Raw genomic sequence first — 22,337 nt, forward strand, 5'->3', positions numbered from 1 at the left:
CCTTTAGCTACGACCTGTTCGTAGTTTAAACTATAAGAATTCATTAATCTGCACAGAGGCCTGATGGTTTCTTAATGATGTAGAAAGCTCCTAGTGAACGGATCTCTACAGGCAAAATGGCATTTCAGTTAAAGCAAGTCGTTATACGTTCTCTGAACAATTTAGCATTTATACTGGGTTATAATGTACAATAAAACAGTCAATGTTAGCTATCACAAAGAATATTCACCATATATGATAAGAACAGGACCGTTAAATTTGCTATCGCAGAACGACAACGAAAGGATTGTTGATATTGTGATCTTTATCAAAAACTGTGGTCACTAGGAAATATATGAGTAAGCATTATCTTTAATTTTCTCTTAGTATGCCTAAAATAAGACTGAAGCTAATTTTGAAGTTAGATTAATTAATGACTGGAAGCTCAAATCACCTCCTTCTACACTGAGTTGAGCCTAATGTTATTTTAAGTCACCACAATAGTTAAGTCAAAGGTAGACATATAGTCTCTTCACGTCATCACAAACTACGTTTTTCAACTTGAATGTAGTTCAAACTCATACACTACGAGTAAAGAAAGATAGGTCACCACTAGTTTTCCTAAGCACCCACCGAAAACTGTACATCTCAGACGATCACTCATCAACAATCATTCAATTATTTATTATACACTTGCTGTTAATAATCAAATAATCTTATGTATGCTCTTAGAATAAAGAGTAGATAAAATAATCTTGGTTTACTTCACATTATATAAATATTTTCAATGAGAAAATTACAGTTTGATTGGAGTATTCAAAATGTTTCAACAGTTATTCTTAAATTATCACAGTAACAAGTCCTTATTACTATGATTACATCATTAATGAACACATTTATTTTAATCTGTTGACTTAATAATTGGTCCAATATAGACTTATACATAATATCAGAAGAGGTTTTGTGGAGATTGTAGTAATTTTAATAGTTTCACGCGCGAGATCGATGGGCCCTGGGTTCGAATCCTGCGAGGCGGAGTAGTGGATGAATACTGCTGAGGACTCCCACAATGGGACGAAACGGCCGTTAAGTACGTCCAGGTTTCCCATGGTGGTCTAGCCTCAATTGACTCATGATCTCAACTATTAAAATTACTTGTATATGACTGAAAAATAATACAAAATATCAAACAATTAATTTATTAATACTCTGTAGAACTTATTATTCAATGACTTCATAAATCAATCCAAGAGTATGAATTATTTAAATCTTAGAACAGAAATAAATTAACATTAAAGTAAGGTAACCAGTTTATTTCATTTTTGTATTAGTTTCTTGAATCTTCCCATTAATGTTTAGGACTGAAATTGATCAGTCACTTTTATTGGCATATATGCACCCTGCGCAGATTATCTCGATATTGTCTTCAGTCACAAGCTTTGTAAGCAGCTAAATGAATAACGCGATAGTGTTTGGAGCGAACGGTATTAGGTTTGAGTCACGGATGCTGAAGAGTCCCAAATGGGAAGAAACATACAACCTGTGTAGTGTGTGCTACTGATATCGATAGATATAAATAGTGTGTATCATCAACCGGAAGTGAAATACCTGGCAGCAGAAGATTAAGAAGATTGAAGAAAAGAAAACGAGAACAGAGAATGATTGATGTGAAAATAAAAGAACAATGAAGTTTTGAGGCAACTGTTTTACATTTTTCAGAAGGAACAGCCAAGTTTGAAACAGTTGATTACACTTTGCAAAAGAAGTATTTACTGTATGGTTTTCAAATTTTACTAAAAGATTCTGTAATTTTGTGTTGAAATACATTCGATTTCCCCCATTTGTGTTCTCGTTCACTATATTTGGTGTCGCTGCCAACCAAGTGCGGGGGAAGGGTGCTGTTCTGTGGATGCCGTTGCGAGCCTGGATCTAAGGTACTAGTTGAAGCGGTCTAGTGCGAAGAGGTGACATCGAGTAGGGTGTCTTGGCGAGGCGGCGTTGTCTGTATTGGGTGCTTTCAGAGGGGAGGAATGCACTACTGACCTCCATCAACTTCAGTTTATTGTTTGATATAAAAAAAATACTACTAATAATAGTAAGGCGTTGTCTCTAACATATAAACTAAGTAGGAATAAATGTTCACTATTTTACACACACAGTATTGTATACGCAAATGTATACAGAATAACATATTTCAAAGATAAAGATGATTTAATGAATAGTTTGTTTCAATATTTATGTCCTCTTTTTGAAAAAAAAATTACCAATATTTTACTTTGATTGTAAAGTAGTAATTAAAATTTCCAAACATCTACTTATTTATGTATTAAACTTGATATTCAATTATAATCTCAAATGACAAAAATCATTATCTCTTGTCCTTAAATGAACATCTTTATAATGAAAAATAAAAGATTTGTTTGTGTTGTAGAGATTCAGAAAATTCCTTGAAAAAAGCCACACAAAAAAAATAGCTCTGAAAACGTTAAGTAACATCTTATCCAATTAGTATTCAATAGACGTTTTTCCAGAAACATCTAGACAGTGAAAAGTCACATGTGGCGTTTCTGATTGGATGATTACTTATATTACTATGTTGTTATATCCTAGTGAAGATTAAATTACGAGTAATTCCAGAGAACGATTAGTGGATTAATATTATCTATATATTCTTATAGTGTTACTATTCAGTAATTTGATTATGTATATTTATATTCTCCTTATTATAAGCTTCATTTGTATCTATAATTTATCATTATACGATTTACTGTTCTTAAGTTATGTTCAGCTTATTGATTACCATCTCTCACGTTCACAGCCCACTTTTTTGCTTGATCATGTATAAATGTTATTTCCTATTTTATGGTGCGATGAGGTCTGTTTGGCTGGTATATAAACCAAGTATGTCTGAACTAAATGATTCGCATAATGTAAGCTGTTTTTGTTATTCTGGACTCAACTGGACGGGCTAGGTGAGTAAAGGATCAATAATGACGCTAGGCTGCTCATATCGGTCGAAAATCATTGGTTTGGCACAGTACCAAGATTGCATAAGTCGTATTTCGATTGGCGAATAAATTACGTGATACTAGCCGGGCTTAAAGTCACATTATGCTACTACGTTTAGTAACGTTCCAAAAGAAGAGATTAGGAAACCGAATCTAGCGTTCAATTAGACGACTTATCAATTTGTAATTTACTACTAATGTAGATTTTTGATTATATTCGAAATAATGAATAATGAATCATCATTAGTCTGATAGTTTTAATCGACACAAGTTAACTGGAATGATGTAACTACCTAAATTAAACAGTTTTATGTTAGTTTTATCATCTAATAACTTTTTAGTTTGGCTCACTCTAACTAAGCAACTATACTTTTCTATTGGTTTAATATATTCTACAATGAATTGTTACCATTAGAAGTTTATATTTAAAAGTATAGATTGAAAAAGAACAATCAGGACATGTTATGATGAAGCTACAGTACATCACAGTTTCATGCCACCGATTTATTAATCAACATCAGATATCACTGACCTTGACGATTTACCATAAACAGTTTAAAATCTTGTGAACATTCCTCCATGGTAGATATATATATTGAAGATAATATATAAATTAGATAGGATTCAGTGTTGTTTCACTAACCTCACATTATTATTAAATGTTTATTATCGTTATTGGTTTATTTCGTGTTTATTACTATCCATGAACTCCACTTGTTACATACAATCTACTTTTGATCATAACTCCTTGAAGAGTGTAACAGTTAACATATACATTCTTGAACTTTCAACTTCATTACCACGATGACAATGAGAACTGTAACAGTATTAGTAGCATTGAATTAAAAAGCTAGTATTCCACTTTAGTCATCACAACTGACTAAATACATACAAGCTTATCGTTGTTAATTATGATAAGTATGAATGCAAATAATTGTATTAAAATGACTTGCTCAATTGTCCCATCTGTTCTGATTTAGTATCATATAAAATACATGGTTGCCTCAAATGCATCAGCCACACAATAGGAATGAATCTATTATACATAATTCAGAGCATAGAATTCGTATTACAATACTTTTAAAAGTCAAGGATGTAGAAATATTTACATGTTGAAAACTGAAATGTCAAAGTGTTCACAATATTAAAGTTCTCGTTTACTAAACTGTCCAGTTACACAGTTTCTTAAACCCATAATTAAATCTATTCTTAAGGAGTAGTTAAAATGAGAACAGTACCCATAAAAATGGGAGCCTCGTTCAAGAATCTTCTATTATAATAGTTGAGATCATGAGTTAATTGAAGCTAGACCACCAAGGAAAACCTGGAAGCATTGGAAAACCGTTTCGTCCCATTGTGGGACTCCTCAGCAGTGCTCATCCACGGTCTCGCCTCGTGAGATTCAAACCCAGGGCCTATCAGTCTCGCGGGATCGGGATGGAACAGTCCCATAATAGAACGAAACGGCCATCCAGTGCTTCCAGGTTTTCCATGGTGGTCTAGCTTCAGATGACTCATGATCTCAACCTTTGAAATTACTATATTATCCACAAAAACCCTTCTGATATCTTCTATTAGTTTGCTTTTAATTATGCTACATATTATTAATTAGATATTACATTAACGAAAATCAAAAAGATACCGACCGAAGTAGACTTAAATCAAAGTATAAACTGTCTTACTATTAGGTAGATTAACTTCACTATTTATAACAACTAGATACATCTTCTATCTCTAGTAAAGCAATATATCCTGTTTGATTTTCAAAGTCAAATCAATCAAAACTAAAGTTAGGATAGATTCAATACAAAAGTTCAAATTATTCCTATCATATTAGTGGAATACTTTAATCAAAAGTATCTGTTACTTGATTATAAACATTTTATGATTCAATGATTACTGCATCGCCACACAAATACCAAACTGTATTCATTATTCTATTAAATCTGACTAACTTTTACAAAAAAAGTGATTAAAACTACCCAATATCGGTGAGATTATAATTTATGGACGACCTTTCAACAACACTAAGGTGACCTTGAGAGTGTTCACCTAATAAATAGGACAAAATGAGGGTGATAAACCAGAATGACGTATTAGAGTTATGATTTACAGTTTGCAGTTAGGGTTAGGAATTACATTTAGAGTTTTTATCAGGAACTGACATCAGTTAATAATGCCAAAACTCTATTTAACCAAATGGATGGCTGAATTTCGTGCCAAAATCCGAAACCTATTATCATATATATGATTGGTTCATCTATAAATTATAGTCTCACCCATAATATCTAGTATACGATGTGAATCTTTCAAACACAGTAAGCATATTACAACTGTTTATGATCAAGTAGTTAGTGTGTAAATGGATGTTCAAAGACAAAAAGTAAAAGGAAAAAAAAGGGAAACATTAGACAATGATCCCTACCTCGTATACACCTATTAAAATCTTTACAAAATAACACTTCTCATTAAAACAAAACAAATGGACGTATACTTACTTAATTTCAACTAAATTAGTTCATTTTAAGTGTAATATAAATTGAACCAATAGAATAAAGATCAACATAAACTATGTAACAGAATATACTTTAACAAAGTAATTATCTTCCTAAAAGCCAATTAAATCAACATACTAAAGGAAAGCCAATACAATTTCGGGGGTATATAAAATCTTGTTTCAAACATTTTCAAAGTTGTTTTTTTTATCCCAATAATACGATGCTTATTCCAACAAAACCTGCACCTAATTTCAAAGGAAAAGCTGTCATTAATGGTACATTTAAGCAAATCAGTTTACAAGATTATTTGGGCAAATATGTTGTATTATTCTTTTATCCTGCAGATTTGTAAGTTAAATTTTAAGCCATTTTTGTTTTTGAATCATTTGATTAAATATTGAACTATGTGTAAAAGATATGACATCAAGTTCCAGTTAGATATTCTAGTAATTTTAATAGTTGAGATCATAAGTCAATTGAAGCTAGACATTAACATCGTTGGATGCCAGCCGACTCAGTGGTCTAGTGGTTAAGCGATCGCGTGAGAGACCGATAGTTCATGGGTTTGAATCTCACGGGCTGGGATCAGGGATGAATACTGCTGAGGAGTCCCATACTAAGATGGAACGACTGTCCAATGCATCAAGGTTTTCCATGGTGGTCTAGCTTCAATTGACTCATGAATTCAATTATTAAATTATTATAATCTTCACAAAACTCCTCTCTGATTAAGATCACTAATAGTCGATGGTGTTTTTGGTAACTTTGATTCATATAAGCCTTAGAAAATTTGATATTTATCGTCATTCTGGACAATATCATCAAATGTCAGATAGGAATCATTATTTTGAAGGCCTATTTGATAAATTTATTTATTACTTTAGTATATTCTCTTGTAATAAAAAGATTATATTTTACTATATTCTTCATAAATGCTTCACTGTCGTCAGATTGTTGTGAACAACTTCGAAACAAAACATATCAACAATATTGATTTCATTTGCATTTTTATCAGGTTTCACTTTAGCCAAATGTATGGCTGAATTTCGCGCCAAAATCCGAGACCTATGATTGGTTCATCTATAAATTATAGTCTCACCCATAATATCTAGTATACGATGTGAATCTTTCAAACACAGTAAGCATATTATAACTGTTTATGATCAAGTAGTTAGTGTGTAAATGGATGTTTAAAAACAAAAAGTAAAAGAAAAAAAGGGAAACATTAGACAATGATCCCTACCTCGTATACACCTAATAAAATCTTTACAAATGACGATGATGATATTGATACGTATACATGAGAAAAAGTAGTCAATAAACCAAGACAATTTATAAGTCAGATTACATTATCTGGGCTACCTGTTCCTACTATCTGGATATTTCAACAAGTTATCTTTTTGCTTGTTTGTTTTAATACATCACTATGCCTATTAGTCTTATAACCTATTCAGTTATAAAAAAAAAACATTCAGAGACATTGGGATTGCGGGCAATATGCATTGAAAAGAATGTACATTATTCAGATATCAATTCCTGAACTGCTAATAGCTAACTGGCAGTCATTCAATATTTAACATCAAGATCGATTAAGAAATAAGAAAAGGAAACTTTTTGAAATATCTCGTGCTCAAAATTCTACATTGTACCAAAAATATATATAATAGTGAATAAAGCTAATAATAATAATACTAAAGTGTAAAATGTATAAGTAACCAGTCTGAGTAAATACACAAGATGAAATATAAAAAGAATGATTTCAAAGAATATAACTATAGAAAAGAGGTAGATAGAATAAGTGAAAATGTCAATTAGATCTTTTTTGATTATAACAGAAAGATAGGAATATTATGAACTTTATTCCAGTACTACCAGTATTGTGGTGGACTAGACAATATTCGAACTCAAAAATGACAATAACAGTGTTAGTAAGGACAAATAGTAATGTTAATATATATCAGTTAAATGTTACAAACACAACAAAAATGAGGGACGTTACTTAGTTCACCAGGTTTGTGCGTGTTCTGATTGAGTCTGGTACCAAAAATCCACAATTATAGATGATTAATGATTCCAGTAAGGTTGATAAATTCCCCAGTGGTATAATCTAACGTAGATTATGATATATTCCGATTACAGTCTATAAATGTAGATAGTATTTGATTTAGAGTTCATTTAACACAATCACAAGTGAATGTAGAACGAAGGATATGTGTGCAACAATGTATTTGTTAGCAATCAACAGTATGTCATGCTATGAAGTTACACAACGGAAGGAAAGTCTGTTCAAGGTTATACACTTAAACAACACGTACAATCATTCAATGATAAATGTACATGCAGTGAAAAACTGACAAAATAAATACAAATAACATCAAAAACTATTTACAAAATAAGCTTGTCAGGCATATCTCCACAGTATGTTTAAGGAACTAGTTAGAAAAATGTGAAGGAATATCGTAAATAACGTTCAGTGACTTAGTTTTATCTATCAAATAACAACTATCAATTAGAACAGAAATGATCATGGATTCTGTTTAACATTATTGAAACTATGAAGTAAAACGCTCGCTAACTTGTTTTTTTTTATGCTTCTTGATTGTTTACCTAATACAGCTTTATTCCATCAGAGTATCTGGATAGGTAGAAATACGTTGAATTGGGAAAATCAAGTAATGTGCCTTTTACTTGAATAGTTACTACTGGTTAACCAAAAAGTGTCAAAGTTTAGTTGCAAATATGTACTTTCGTTCAATTGGAAAGGAAAATTAGAGAGAGATATGTATATTATAAAAATAGTTATCACTAACTTATCCCAATGTCAAGCTATTGATGATAAACTAAAGTCATTTTATATTATAAGGGGTTTTGTGGAGATTGTAGTAATTTCAACAGTTGAGATTATGAGTCATTTACCTGTGGATTAACTAGAATTAATTAGAAATTTCTTGTTTGACTATTTATCCTGAATGTCTCATAGATGTTACTTGAACTGTATCTTTAAAATGGTATTTTTCATAAAACACAGTATTTATATCATGTCACAAAACTTATCAAAGATTCTGTCTCAACAATTAAACCTTTAATATTACATAGAAGCAAATTAACTTCCTGTATATAGTATTGGTGCTGACTGGAAGAAGTATAACATTGCGTAACGAGATTAAATGTGAATGCATATCATAATCTATTGTAACCTATGAAGTTCAACCATATTACATTTTAGGTAGATGTCAATGATTGTAGTTGATAATGATTGTACAGTATCTCTAGTTGATTGTAGTTAAAAATATGAACCATTCGATAGTAACTCGGTGGTTTTAATGTTGAGTACTCATTGTAAGTCCTGAATTCCCTAAGTACGATCTCTAACAAAACTTTTAGTACACATTACTATGCTGTCACTAATGTTTTCCTAGTAAAAATCAGTTCGTAATGTAAACCCTAAATCATATAATCTCCAAAAGCCTCTTATGATAATGATAACAAGAAAAAAACATTAAATGATTTTATTACACTAAGAACTATATATTATCATAAAAGAATTTTTATATTTTATTTGTAAACAATCATTTGATGAAGTAGTGAAACTTCATCAGTTGAGATGGCTGGGACACGTATTACGTATGCTCAATCACAGACGTGCGATGTTTTATATTGTAGGAGTAGGTTAGAAGAAAGGTAGGGGCGGCCAGACCAAAACATAGCACAAAATCCATGAAGTCACTGATAAGTGGACTGAACTAAGTTTGATGTACAGAAATACAGAACTTCTTTCGGGTGCAAATGAAAAGTAGATAACCTAGCAAGATCATTTGTGGTGTATTACAGATTACATGGCGTACACTTATGAAATTGTTTAGAACACATCATTGATCTACTGTTACAGAAGTATTCCTCTGTATATATTTATTCCTTTTACAGTACATTTGTCTGTCCAACTGAAATTATAGCATATAGTGAACGCGTTGAAGATTTTGAAAAAAGAAATTGTCAAGTTATTGCCTGTTCAACAGATTCTGAATATTGTCATTTGGCATGGACAAATATGGACCGTAAAGCAGGTGGACTAGGTCCAATGAAAATACCACTTTTAGCTGATACAACAAAATGTATTTCACGATCATATGGTGTACTTGATGAAGAAGAGGGTAATGCATTCAGGTAAATCCTATTAATTGTGCAAATGAAATGATTGTAATGTATACATAACAAAAGAAAATACACTAATAATACTGATAGTGTCCTGCCAATTACAATTAATGATATTTTACTAATAATGTTTCTTTTAAAAACTTTCTTGCAATCCGCAAACCTCTCTTGATGAGTTTCAATTTTATGAAGTATCAAACAGGTGAGCAACACAAGTAGCTAGATTATCGACAATATACTAAACTTAACACTTAAAGAATGATATATATATATATATATATATATATATATATATATATATAGAGAGAGAGAGAGAGAGAGAGAGAGAGACTCAGGCATTAGTAGTACTACTCAAAATTTATATTAAAAACTAGTAGTTTAAGCCAATAACTGTAACAGTAAGGAACTTCATGTAGTTATATCGTGTATTAAAAATACCAAAGAAAGTTTCTGTAGTGAGAATTCCAACGAAATCCCTTTTAATAGGATTTTGAAATGTATGATTTTCAAGAAGTTCTAAGAAAGGAGTTATCAAACAGAATCAACTCTTTAAATGTAAATTATTTGTTTTATATACGTACATGTATATATATCCTTGCTAATGAGCAGAATTAACAATGCGATGTTAACAAGTCTGAATATATATATATATAAGTCGTAGCTAGCACTGAAGTTCAGGACGTCTGTTTTCTTCCGTTTGGGACTCATCAGCCGGGTGAACTTTTGTTCCAGAGTTGATGTTCATACGATGCTCAAATACAATACCGAGTTGCCTCAAACGCTCATAAATTATCGAACCAGTAGTGTCAGTTCATACCTGTTATATGTCGTTTTACTGTTCAATGATTAACATCCTACGGAAAAATATCACCTGAATAATCGGCTATCAGCTCATCGTACAAAAATAATTCAGTCTGAACATTGAGGCAGTCGTCTATCAATGTTGTAAATGATATTATTCTGTTCGTAGTAAAAATGTGTGAAACACTTAACCATAGACGAATTTCAATACAGAAGTGAAACGATTTTTGTCACAACAAGATGAACAGTAAATTCATAGAAGTAGTTAATTCAGAGGTGGTAATATATAAAAGAAAGATTGCATATAAGGGTATAGTACAGGAAGAAAAAATTAGTTTGTAGAAAGAAGGATATGAAGCGAGTTTTAATCTCACGGTTTAAGGGAAGACAAAGAGTATATACACCTACGCCATTGTGATCGATTTTGAGCCATGTCATCCAGTCTCCAATCATTGGTTACGATAGTCACGCGGAACCCAACCAAGTAGTCTGCATCTACCAACATGGCTCAGACTAGAAGTTAGTGACCTCAAGCACTGATGCCACGTTTTGATTTGGCCGCCCCTAACTTTCTTCCAAAAGTCTTTCTAACACTAGTCAGCATTAAGCGTCGTGGTAATCGGTGTTCAGACATAAGTAACACGTAGCTCAACCATCTCAGCCGATGAAAATTCACAGCCTCATCAACTGACAAAAGCCAAACGAGCTTTTTGAATCCGTGCTGAGATTTCGTCAGATACCAACCCATTAGGGCTGGTCAGACTTCCAAGATAAACGAAGTCGTTGACGCGTTCGACTACTTCACTCTCTATCTTCAGTTTAGGTGCTTACACAGGCCAGTCCAGATGCTATAATTTGAAGGTAAATTGTGTTGAATTAGCATTGGTTTGCCCATCAGGACGCTCTAGACCGTGATCATGAAGAGCACAGACATTAGTGGTTCGTGAGCAAATGGGAATCACAGTCAATGGGTTTCTATCCCCGGGATTATTTCACGTTTTACTTGAGCATTAGACAAGTGTTTTATGTCGACTACCTCCAACCACCATCTGATCTCAACATAGTGCACGCAGTGTCGAGTCACCTAGACGCGTGGCCACATTGCAGTATGATCGATAGCATTCGATCTGCACTAAGAAGGACTTGACACACATGACATTGATCACCACCTAGTGATCAATCAATTGTGACTACATCTCAGTCCTACAGGAGGTCGGTAGCGGCCCGGACAGCTCAGTAGTAACGTCTCTAACTGTGAAACTGGGTGACACGGGATCGAGTCCATCAGGGAACACCAGTTCCCTCAAGATTACAGGTACACCTTGCTGACTAGTGCCAAGTAGCACGAAACCCAGGTTCAGGGTTTGCTGTCGACTACCTCCAACCACCAACTAATCATAGGTGTTTTATGTGTTTTACGTGTTTCTTCGTCCCTTATCCGTTTCTCCTCTAATTTTTCTATGTTTCCCAACACATCCTATCAACAAACAAATTGAATTCGCTGGTGAAAAGTTAAAAGACTCACTCAAGCTCACAGGAGTAAGATTACTAAACAGCTTGTATATCTTAAGTGTTCAGTGAGATGATAATCCTTGTTTAAAAACCTCTCCCTGAAATAAGTAACTGATACAAACAACCAATATTTTGAACTCATCTTCAAATTCAAGAAGCTTCAAAAGCTATTAATCTATAATGTACAACCTCAGTCTATCAATGTAGCGTGAATCAGATGGCGTTGGGATAATCAACTTGTGGGGGGACGGTTGTTACTGCTATCTGATTCCTTATAATAGAGTATTCCTTAGGTTAATTTGTGAGTAACTAACAACAGATAGTTCCCATTTAAACATTAAAATTAAAACACGAATTTCAGCGAAGGGATCTCTTTTCAACGAATTTATTATCAAGCTGTACAATCGTATATATATGAAAATTTTGTTTTTGTAAAACTACTAATTCCGTGAGGAAATGTGAACACAGTTAATAAAAAAAGGTTATAGTACTAGATTATGTAATACGAATAATAACAATAACAATAGATTTAGTGAATATAATAAGATGATTAAAAGATTTTTTAATAATAATTAAAGGTCATAGAGGTGTAAAAAATAAATAAATAAGGTGATATGATGAGCATTTAGGAATAAAGCAATGAGAATATAAGACGTGAGTAAAGGGGGGAATGCAGTAATAATAATAATAATAATAATTGGATAATCAAAATACTTAAGGCCAAGGTAATGATAACGATAAGACGTACTTCTTTTGTACGCATAGTTCTGGTTTAAGCTCCTGGATTGTAAGAGCTTCGGCTATTTTTAGGAGTTGGATACGAAGAAATCTGGGTAGATTTGAACGAATCATAAACAACCTTAAATTCATTTTTTTGGATCTGTAGAATGGTTACAGTCGATTAGGTGTTCAAGTATAGAACTCCTAACTACTTTCCTTTCCGCCTTATAGAACCAAGCTGGGATATGTTCTCGTATCCGAGTTGAAAGCGAGCGCTGGCTACGGCCAATGTACCTTGCTCCACAAGAGCAGGTGAACTGGTAGATGCACATGGAGGCGACCAGACGCGGAAGCTTATCTTTTATGAATACAGAAAATAAGTTTCTACTAGTGAAGGTTATTTGCAGTTTTGCCGCGTTAAATGTTCTTCTAATAGTTGTTGTTAGACGGTTTTTGATTACGTCTGATGTTCGATCACCTTTAAATTTCAGACTTATATAAAGTTTTCCTTCGTAACGGAACAACTAGGTTTCTTGTCACAACTACTTTTATTCATATTCTTTTCCATGAACCGTTCTGGGTAGCCATTTTCCGTCAGGGTTTTCTTGAGGAATTCAAGTTCTTCGTTAATGCATTCCTTACTGCATATCTGACGTATTCGATAACATAAAGAGTGGATGAGGTTTCTCTTTCTACTTAACGGAACCCAGCTATAGAAGTTGGTTAGCTGTCCATTCCATGTTTGTTTTCTAAAGATGGATCTTTTTAAAGAACCATTACTCCTTCTCGTCAGACGTACCTCGAGAAAAGGAATTGATTGGTCCCGTTCCCTTTTTCAACGTGAAGTCTATAGAAGGGTGGCATGAGTTAAAGGTGTGTAGAATATCATCTAAATCAATATTATTGTCACAAACGATAAACGTGTCGTCCATATATCTGACGTATAGGTGAAATTGATTGATCATTGAGCTTAGTTGGTCGTTTTCTAGTTATTCATCTTATTATATTCACTAAATCTATTGTTATTGTTATTATTCGTATTACATAATCTAGTACTATAACCTTTTTTTATTAACTGTGTTCACATTTCCTGACGGAATTAGTACTTTTACAAAAACAAATTTTTCATATATATATGATTGTACAGCTTGATAATAAATTCGTTGAAAAGAGATCCCTTCGCTGAAATTCGTGTTTTAACTAACAACAATTGAGGACGCACATCAACAAGACCAAATATGTGATATAGATTAAATTTCAGGCAACCGAAATAGAAGATGCAACGAAAAATTCAACAATTTAAAGAAGCATACAGATTATTCTCAATCGTTACTGATGTGCACAAAAAACTGGGAATATACAACTGTTAGAAACTCAAAGAAAAGTTTAATGATGCATGCAACAGGGCTGCTACAACTCAGTTGAAATATTTTATTTAGTGGAGTTGTTACATGTGAATATCATTGAAATCACGAGCTGATCTGTGTTAGACAACCACTGGAAACCTAGAAGCAGTCAACAGCCGTTTCGCACTAGTGCATAAATCCTAAGCGGTGTGCATCCATGAACCAGCAGCAGGGAACCTAACCCAGGACCTTCGATCTCGTACGCAAACGCTCAACCTCTAGACCACTGAACCGAGTCCAATGATGTACAAATTTAACTCCAATCAGCTAGCGATATTGTGCGACCTTCTATTATCTTTATTGGGTACCGTCCCTTCAACAGACACAGCTTAGCTCTACTGGTTATGGTTTCTCACTGGAACTCTGAAAACCACCCGTCAAAACGAATCACTAGTTAGTACATGATAATCAGTATGGGGTTTTCTTAGATCACTTCGTGATTTCAATGAAATTCAACAATCTCTACAATCGCATACTGATAAAACTATAGTAGTCAGCTCATTAGTAACTTAATTTCGTTCGACAAGATTTTACAAACTTTTTCAAAACCTAAGCATCAATCAGAATCATAAAATTCAAGAATACACCTATCAGTAACGATACATTGCAATCATGGATTTAGTCAAGTCTTTAAGAAATGATAGCATTCATAAAAGTATTTCTGAAAAGCGAACATGAACCAAAAAGCTACAAATTTATTTCGATGAGCTGATATCAAGATACTTATTTACTTTTAATTTATTATGTCTATGCGTTATTTATATGGAATGCCATTTTATGACAATATTGTATTGCAAACACTTAAATTAAATTTTCTGTAATTCCATACTGTTTCTTTTTTACTATTATTTCTACTACTGCAGAGGATTATTTATAATTGATGGTAAAGGCATACTCCGTCAGATAACGGTAAATGATCGTCCAGTTGGTCGGTCTGTCGATGAAACTATACGACTGTTGGATGCATTTCAATTCGTAGAAAAACATGGTGAAGTATGTCCAGCTAACTGGAAAGCTGGTAAGAAAACAATTAAACCAGATCCAAATGCTAGTAAAGAGTTTTTTGCTTCGTCTACAGAAAATGTCCCTGTTCACTAACACATAATTATTGTCTACACAAAATAGTGAAGTAAAATATCTATAGTATGCAGTTTCATTATTAAACTGTTCATTTATTTATATGTATCATTATTTAAATAAACTGATGAAAAAGGCAGTTTAATACTCACATAGGTAACTTTGTTACATGATTGATAATGATCGTAATTCGAGACAAATAATTTGAGAACATTTAAAAGAAGATAAATTATCTAAGCTAAGAGCGCAGTGCAAACTTCAACTATTTTCAAAATAACCGTGGATGTAAGCCCGTTGTCAATCAATCAGGAAAGTTATTACAAATGAATAACTCCTGGGTGTAAACGATAATATTAAAGATTCTACACAATCTATAGAATTACAAGTTTTTCTATCTCAAAACTGACAAAATGGAAAATTTTTTCTTATGGCTAAGGAAATTTGTCTTTCTGAACCCGCGTAAAAACTCAAGTAGGTTTTCGGGAGTACCTATATAGTTTTGGATAAGGTTCAGGGTCAAGATATCTGGTCAGCACGTCATTTTATATCTACATAAAAAGAACTGAGCCTTTTTCACTCCTGTAGTAGCTGTGATCCGTCGACCAATCACCCTCGTAACCGTCACCATATAATCCTCAACGGTGTTTAAAATCAGAAGGCAAAGAGAAGCAGCGACTACAGTTTTATTAGCAGATAACTCACACCAAAAAGCAGAGAGGCAAATGAACGAGTCAGCGAACCGAGAGTGTAGAGTGTAAATGTACATGTATATATATAGGGGGATGAATGGATCATCGAATCAATTAAGCGGCAAATAATAAAGCTAGCAGAATGAATATATGCGTATGCGGTAAGCAATGTTCAAGCATACATATTTCATACAAGCACAACAATAATAAAGGTACGATAAGTTGTTATCGTAAGGATGACATTTTCCGCTAAATAAGTTAAAAGGGCTTAACCGAGTTAAATGAGAACAAACTCAATTGCACGTGAGTTGCTATACTCCATTATTTAAAAAGTATATTTTGTCTAGAATACCATACAAAAGTATTTCTGTTGACCATTTCACGTGATAAAGGATAAAAGTTATTTGCTTCCTAAATTCGTGCAAATATCAGTTATCATGTCAGTTCTGATTGGGTCGCTTACTTACGCCTGTTACCCCTTGCACTTCTAATTCTCGCATTTACATCTCCATCAGATCCTCCACGTTCATCGATGATGCTGTCCAGGTACGTGAAAGTCTCCACCTCTACCTGAGTTTCACCATCAAGTGTGATTGCGTTAATGATCTCTGTGTTGTATTTGAGGACCGTGCTTCATCCCATGTGTATGTTAAGGCCTACTGATGCAGAGGCTGCTGCTACACTGGTTCTCTTGACCTGAATTTGTTTGTGTGTATAGGAAGGAAGAGCTAGGTCATCTCACAAGTAAAAATCATCTAGTTGCATACAACCTGTCCATTGCATTCCGTGTTTTCCCTCAGATGTCGTGGTCTTCATAATCCAGTCAACTACCAGAAGAATGAGAAAGAGGGAGAGGGAGAGTAAGCAGACTTGTATGACTCCGATCCCCACTTGGACAGATCCTGTCAGCTGTTTTCCATGAGCAACTCCGCAGTGTAGCCCGTTCTATCAACTCCGGATGATGTTGACGATTTTTGCACATACACCATAATGTCGAAGAAGGTTCCATAATGTTCTCCTATCCATACTGTCAAACGCCTTCTCATAGTCAAGGAAGTTGATGTATAGTGACAAGTTCCATTCAATTGTTTGTTCAACGATGATCCGTGGTGTCACGATTTGGTTTGTGCACGACCAATCCTTACGGAATCCGGACTGTTAATCTCAAAGCTGGACCTCCACCGAATATTTCATCCAGTTTAACAACACTTTGTTGAAAACTTTTCCTGATACTGATATTAGTGTGATGTCTCTGTAATTCTCACACTTGCTCAGATCTTTCTTTGGTATCTTGTTGAGGTACGCCTCCTTCTAGTCTGTTGGCACTTGTTCTTCCTCCCATATCTTCTTGAATAGAACGTGGAGCATGTTTAGTTACTTCCATTTCTGATTTCAGTGCTTCGGCTGCCATATTGTCTGGTCCTGCAGCTTCCCCACTCTTGATTTTTCTGATAACCATGTTTTGTTTGATCGTTGGTGAAATGAAATATATAGGAAGCTCTGTACATGCTGCATCGATTTCCGGTGGGTTCAGCGAGGCTGGTCTATTCAAGAATTCATCAAATTGTTCTACCCACCTGTTCCACCGTTCTTGAATCTCAGTGATTGGCTTGCCCCCTTTGTTTTTGACTGGTCTCACCGATTTACTATATTTCCCTGTTAGTGATTGGGTCACTCTTACATCATATATAACATATGGAAGATGATGGTAATGATACTTGTGTAAATAGTTGCGTGATTAGTAGTGGTAACAGATGAAAGTATCACAACAAAAGTAAGAAAGTCTTGTTACGTATTTTATGGGAAAAATCAACGTACAGAAAAATTAAAGGCCACTAAGACTTATTATCAAGAAGAACTGTTGTAGGGAAACATTTAAAGAATAATTAGCCTGTGATTACTTCTGTTCAACGTCATTTTTGATATGATCAATATCGGAAGAAAATCCATCAATCAAAAAAATATATTAGTGATGTATCAGACAATCAAGAACATTCGAAAAAAAGCAACAAATAAGGAATTTGTTTGAGAACGATGCAAACAACCTTATCAAGTTTCTAAGCATGTGCAATAACTAAAAATGAAGATTAGTTTTTCACGTACTGTTTACAATTTCAGTAGACGGTGAATCCCAACAAAGGTTAGACTAGCTTACGTGACGAAGGTGACTTACAACATTAAATACGTAAAGCTAAGTGTAGTAAGATAGAAAAAGTCAGGGATAAAATAACAAGCAATACTAAGTATTCAATTCATACCTAACTGTTCTTTAGTGAACTATAAGTCGGCCAAACGCGACGTATGATCTGGCTATTGTCCACATCGGTCCAAATTGCCACACCCCATCAGCACAGTGAGACGAAATAGTCAGGGAGAATCCCAGTGTTAGGGTTAGTAACCGTACTACTGGTAACAGAAAAGATTAGGCATCGAAGATATAAAATAATGAATTAGTGAGATAAAATGTGGGATTTAGAAACTTGGGATCCAAGGGAGGATAGAAAGTGGATGCACTTGCGACATTGCGAACGTTTTTCAGCCGTTCCACCTAGAGTATCTAACCACTGGTTAAGACAATCACGCAGACCCCAGCTACGTAGTCCTCACTTACCTACATGTGTTAGCCTACTAGTCAGTGTCCTCATGGACCGGTGACGTCTTGGTTTACACGCCCGTAGCTCCCTTCCAACCTACTCCCAAACTAACCATCATCGCCCATAAAAAGCTCTACCAAACAGTTGACTTAATATAATTATCACATTCTTGAAAACACTATTCACATAATAATCTGTCCAAACAGCTAGATAATTATAATGTACAAATAATTGAGCTCAGTGGATAAGCGAACGTTGATGCTTATATTACATATTTAGTTTATGCATAGATCAACTCTTACTACAGTTGTACGAACATGAATATACCTTTATACCCCATGAGAAAGTTAGTGGACATCCGGAATACGTAACTTAGTGAATTGCGTGTCGAAGCTAGAATCTATAGGTAATGGACTCCAGTCGTGATGCAAATACCAACATTGTGATCGTTTATCAATATTCTAGATAGATCGGAACGCAGATCCTAGGTACTAAAAACGTTCACATTGTACCTAAATTCTTTGACCCAAACACAGTTTAGTTCAAATCTGCCAGGACTATCTTATTTTTTGTTGTTGATAAGATCCCTATGGTCACTTGTTTGAGAGAAATCAACTGAACATACAACACAGTGTTAAGGCGCATAATATATTTCGAGTACACCTTACCGATAACCAGCTTAAGCTTATTGGGCTAACTAGTGACCCTACATAGTTTGGAGTAACTTTACTCGTCGTCTACACACAATGGAGACCATTAAATGGAAGAAGCTATGGTGAGCTATAGATCAGATTTTAGCACAAATATTACCGTGTACACACTATTTTAACAGCGACCATGTAAAAATATATTTGTTTATTTAACAGAGAAAAACTCCTTTCATTTGTACTTCAAATTATCACCTACACAGCTTTTTACGACCTTCCAATACTCCCCTTATCGTCAAGCAATTCCCGATAAAAGGTTTTTCAAATGTAAAAGCTTATGTGCTACGAAGATATCCCAAAACTGTACAACTAGTGTCAACTCATCACAACAGAAGAGGTATGAATTTAGAAAAAAACACCCAAATTTATTTCGTAGTAACTTTGATCATTCGGAAACCAGAGAAAAATAACCACTCATTACAGTAGCCCACAGGAAACTATGATTACGTTTCCTGTAGACCACGTCTGAATACAATAACTTGAAGATGGCAACTAATTGAATTTAATCCTATTCATCATTATTACCTTTGATTTTATCAGGACTGTCTACGATTAATCAAAACTTTTAATTAGAAAATCTACTATGAGAGGTCAGTATATCATTTACAAGATATACTAGTAGTTTCTAAAGTTAATTAGCCAATTTGAGGCAACCAAACTCATCTCCAATTAAACAAGTAGACCGAGACATTAAATAATAATCTAATAATTTGATGTTTTATGATTGTAAAGTGAATATTGAATTAATTAGTCCTACTATAACTACTGATGTGTCGCTTCTAATTAACCACTTTGAGGTTTCGACACCTTGTCTAGTCGTTCCAAAATACTTTTAAACTTAAAAGTATCATGGTGATCTCTATGCTCGAAATGTCATAACACGTATCTTTTATAATATTCCGGATCGGTCTTATGTGCCTAGATATCGCCAACTAGGGAAATACTGAGACAGTGGTGTCTCCCTTTTGAATGCAGCCACTGACTTTAAATTCTTACTAGGGGTTTACAACAACACGTTGGGTTTAGTCTTAGGAGGAAGTTGTTCATTTATATCCAACTAAAATGTTTATTTTCTATCCAAAGCTTGATCTCGCTGAGTGAAACTGACTAGGTTGCTTGGGCTTAACTAACCATGCGTTATGTTTAATCCTCACATTTACTCAGCCCAGCTTTTTTCACACGCAACTTGTTTCCTTTTTTGACTTCTAACTCATGACATTCCTAGAAAAAGGTCATAATTTAAAAATAAGGAAGGAATGGGAGTGGATATTACATAAAACCATCGGAATGCCGAACTAGTTGATTCCTTTACCAAAGAATCTTAGATGGTGATAATTAGTATAAAGAGCAATGTGACTAGTCATTGGAAGAATCCTTTGACTTTTGTAAAAGAACTAAGTTTATCAATATCAAAGAGACAATGTACCAATCACAAAATCTTGAAAAGATAACATATAGGAATAATTATTATGCGAATCGATAGTGTGTAAGGAGTTATTTAAGTCAAATCACTTTGTCGACATAATAAGAGCAACTATCAGTCCATAGAGTCCAAGTACCTCCGCAAAGATTAAAATAAGAACCATTCCAACAAACATTCTTGGTTGCTTGGAGGTTGCTCGCACACCGGCGTCACCAACTTTCCCAATCGCGTAGCCAGCAGCCAGTCCACTGAATCCCACGCTTAAACCAGCACCAAGATCATTAATTGACCTGAATGTATCACTGGAGATGATAAAAACTTACATGAATAAGGTGTAACTGTCGTCTATTCTTTGAGCAATTAATACAGAGACGACAAGACCATATATTGCAATTATCCCTGCCATTACAACTGGTATTATGGTCTTCATGACGATATCAGGACGGGATACTGCAATGCATGAAATGCTCATACCGGAAATGGCAGTGCCGTAACCAGCGCCAAGTGCTAAAGATATTAACTATTAAATGGAAAAATACTTTACCGCATAATATCATCGCCGAACTACATCCAATTAAACCCAAAAATGGTGCCCAAACTGGAGTGGACTCCATCCTGAAAAATTCGAAACGCCCACCTCAGATGTCTTCAAAAGTCAAATGGTTCAAATGGTTCAAATGGTTGTGGACGGAATAGAAGAAGCTTTCGCTTAACAGGCTTCCGTGTCTAGTAGCAGGGGATCACCAAATCCTCCAGGCAGGAACCTAGGTATGTTAACAATAAAAAAGGAAAAGAAATTGGTAAATCATAATGTGATGCTGTCCTTGGTCCTTAAGAATAGGTCAAGTTGCCTCTTGAAGGACTCCTGAGAAGTCGCTTGGACTAGCTCGGCCGGCAGCGAATTCCAGCTTTTGACAACTCTTAAGGAGTAGAAGTTGTGTCTACATTCCGTCTTGCTATGTTGTGTTTCCAGTTTCTGGGTGTTACCCCTTAGATTATTATTCGAACTAAGCTTAAGTAGGTGTTTAAGAGGATGTCCAGAAGTGTTAAGAATACTATAAGCCATTAATAAATCACCTCTAAGACGCCTATACTCTAATGGGTAAAGGTCTAGTGAACGGAGGCGTTCTTCGTAAGGCTTAGATTTGAGTCCTCGAACTGATTTCGTGGCTCGCCGTTGGATACGCTCCAAAGTGACCTTGTCCTTATGGAGTGAGGGGGAGTACTATGTTTCCGTACTCTAAATGGGGACGGATGAAACTATTGAAGATTGTATGGAAAGTTCGTCCGTCAAACTGTCCAAAAATGCGCCTCAACGTTACCAGTGCAAGGTTTGCTCGGAAGGCATTTTTGTCACAGTTAGCGTAAGACTTTAAGTCATGGGGCACCAGGACTCCTAAATCTTTTTCGACTTGGGATACTACTAGAGAGGAGTTTCCTAAGTTGTAACTGTAGTTTGCGACATGTCGCAGATGGACTACTTTACACTTTGAAGTGTTAAAGGTAAGTCCGTTGTCGTCTGCCCAACTTTGAAGTCGCGTCAGATCCTCCTGAAGTGCCTGTGTATCGTCTTGGTTGCGTATCTCTCTCCAAAGTTTCACGTCGTCGGCAAAAAGTAGTAAGTCTGACGTTAACTGCTGAGGAAGATCATTTATGTAGATCAAGAAGAGAAGAGGCCCTAGTACTGAGCCCTGGGGGACCCCACTAGGACATTCCATAGCCTGAGATAAAGTGAAATTAACCCTAACCTTAAAGTGTCGATTTTTTAGGT

The 22,337-nt window shown here is 34.7% G+C and overlaps 2 protein-coding genes across 2 annotated transcripts; one reads left to right on the plus strand and one right to left on the minus strand.

Annotated features, from left to right (window-relative positions):
* Nucleotides 1–5,705: 5,705 nt before the first annotated feature.
* On the plus strand, nucleotides 5,706–15,174 carry PRDX1_1 (Peroxiredoxin-1; the record flags this gene model as incomplete). Its single annotated transcript, XM_012937038.1, has 3 exons — nucleotides 5,706–5,833; nucleotides 9,410–9,649; nucleotides 14,940–15,174. The coding sequence occupies 3 exons, from the start codon at nucleotides 5,706–5,708 to the stop codon at nucleotides 15,172–15,174; spliced, it is 603 nt and encodes a 200-aa protein (XP_012792492.1).
* A 5,477-nt stretch (nucleotides 15,175–20,651) lies between these two features.
* Nucleotides 20,652–21,216, minus strand: ATP6V0C_2 (V-type proton ATPase 16 kDa proteolipid subunit; the record flags this gene model as incomplete). Its single annotated transcript, XM_012937042.3, has 3 exons — nucleotides 21,111–21,216; nucleotides 20,890–21,073; nucleotides 20,652–20,856 (listed from the first exon to the last, which is right to left on the minus strand). Exons 1-3 carry the CDS (start codon nucleotides 21,178–21,180, stop codon nucleotides 20,652–20,654), a joined length of 459 nt encoding a protein of 152 aa, XP_012792496.2. The 5' UTR covers nucleotides 21,181–21,216.
* Between the last annotated feature and the right edge of the window lie 1,121 nt (nucleotides 21,217–22,337).

The sequence above is a fragment of the Schistosoma haematobium genome, chromosome 4 (assembly GCF_000699445.3).
Source record: "Schistosoma haematobium chromosome 4, whole genome shotgun sequence".
NCBI classification, from domain to species: Eukaryota; Metazoa; Platyhelminthes; class Trematoda; order Strigeidida; family Schistosomatidae; genus Schistosoma; species Schistosoma haematobium.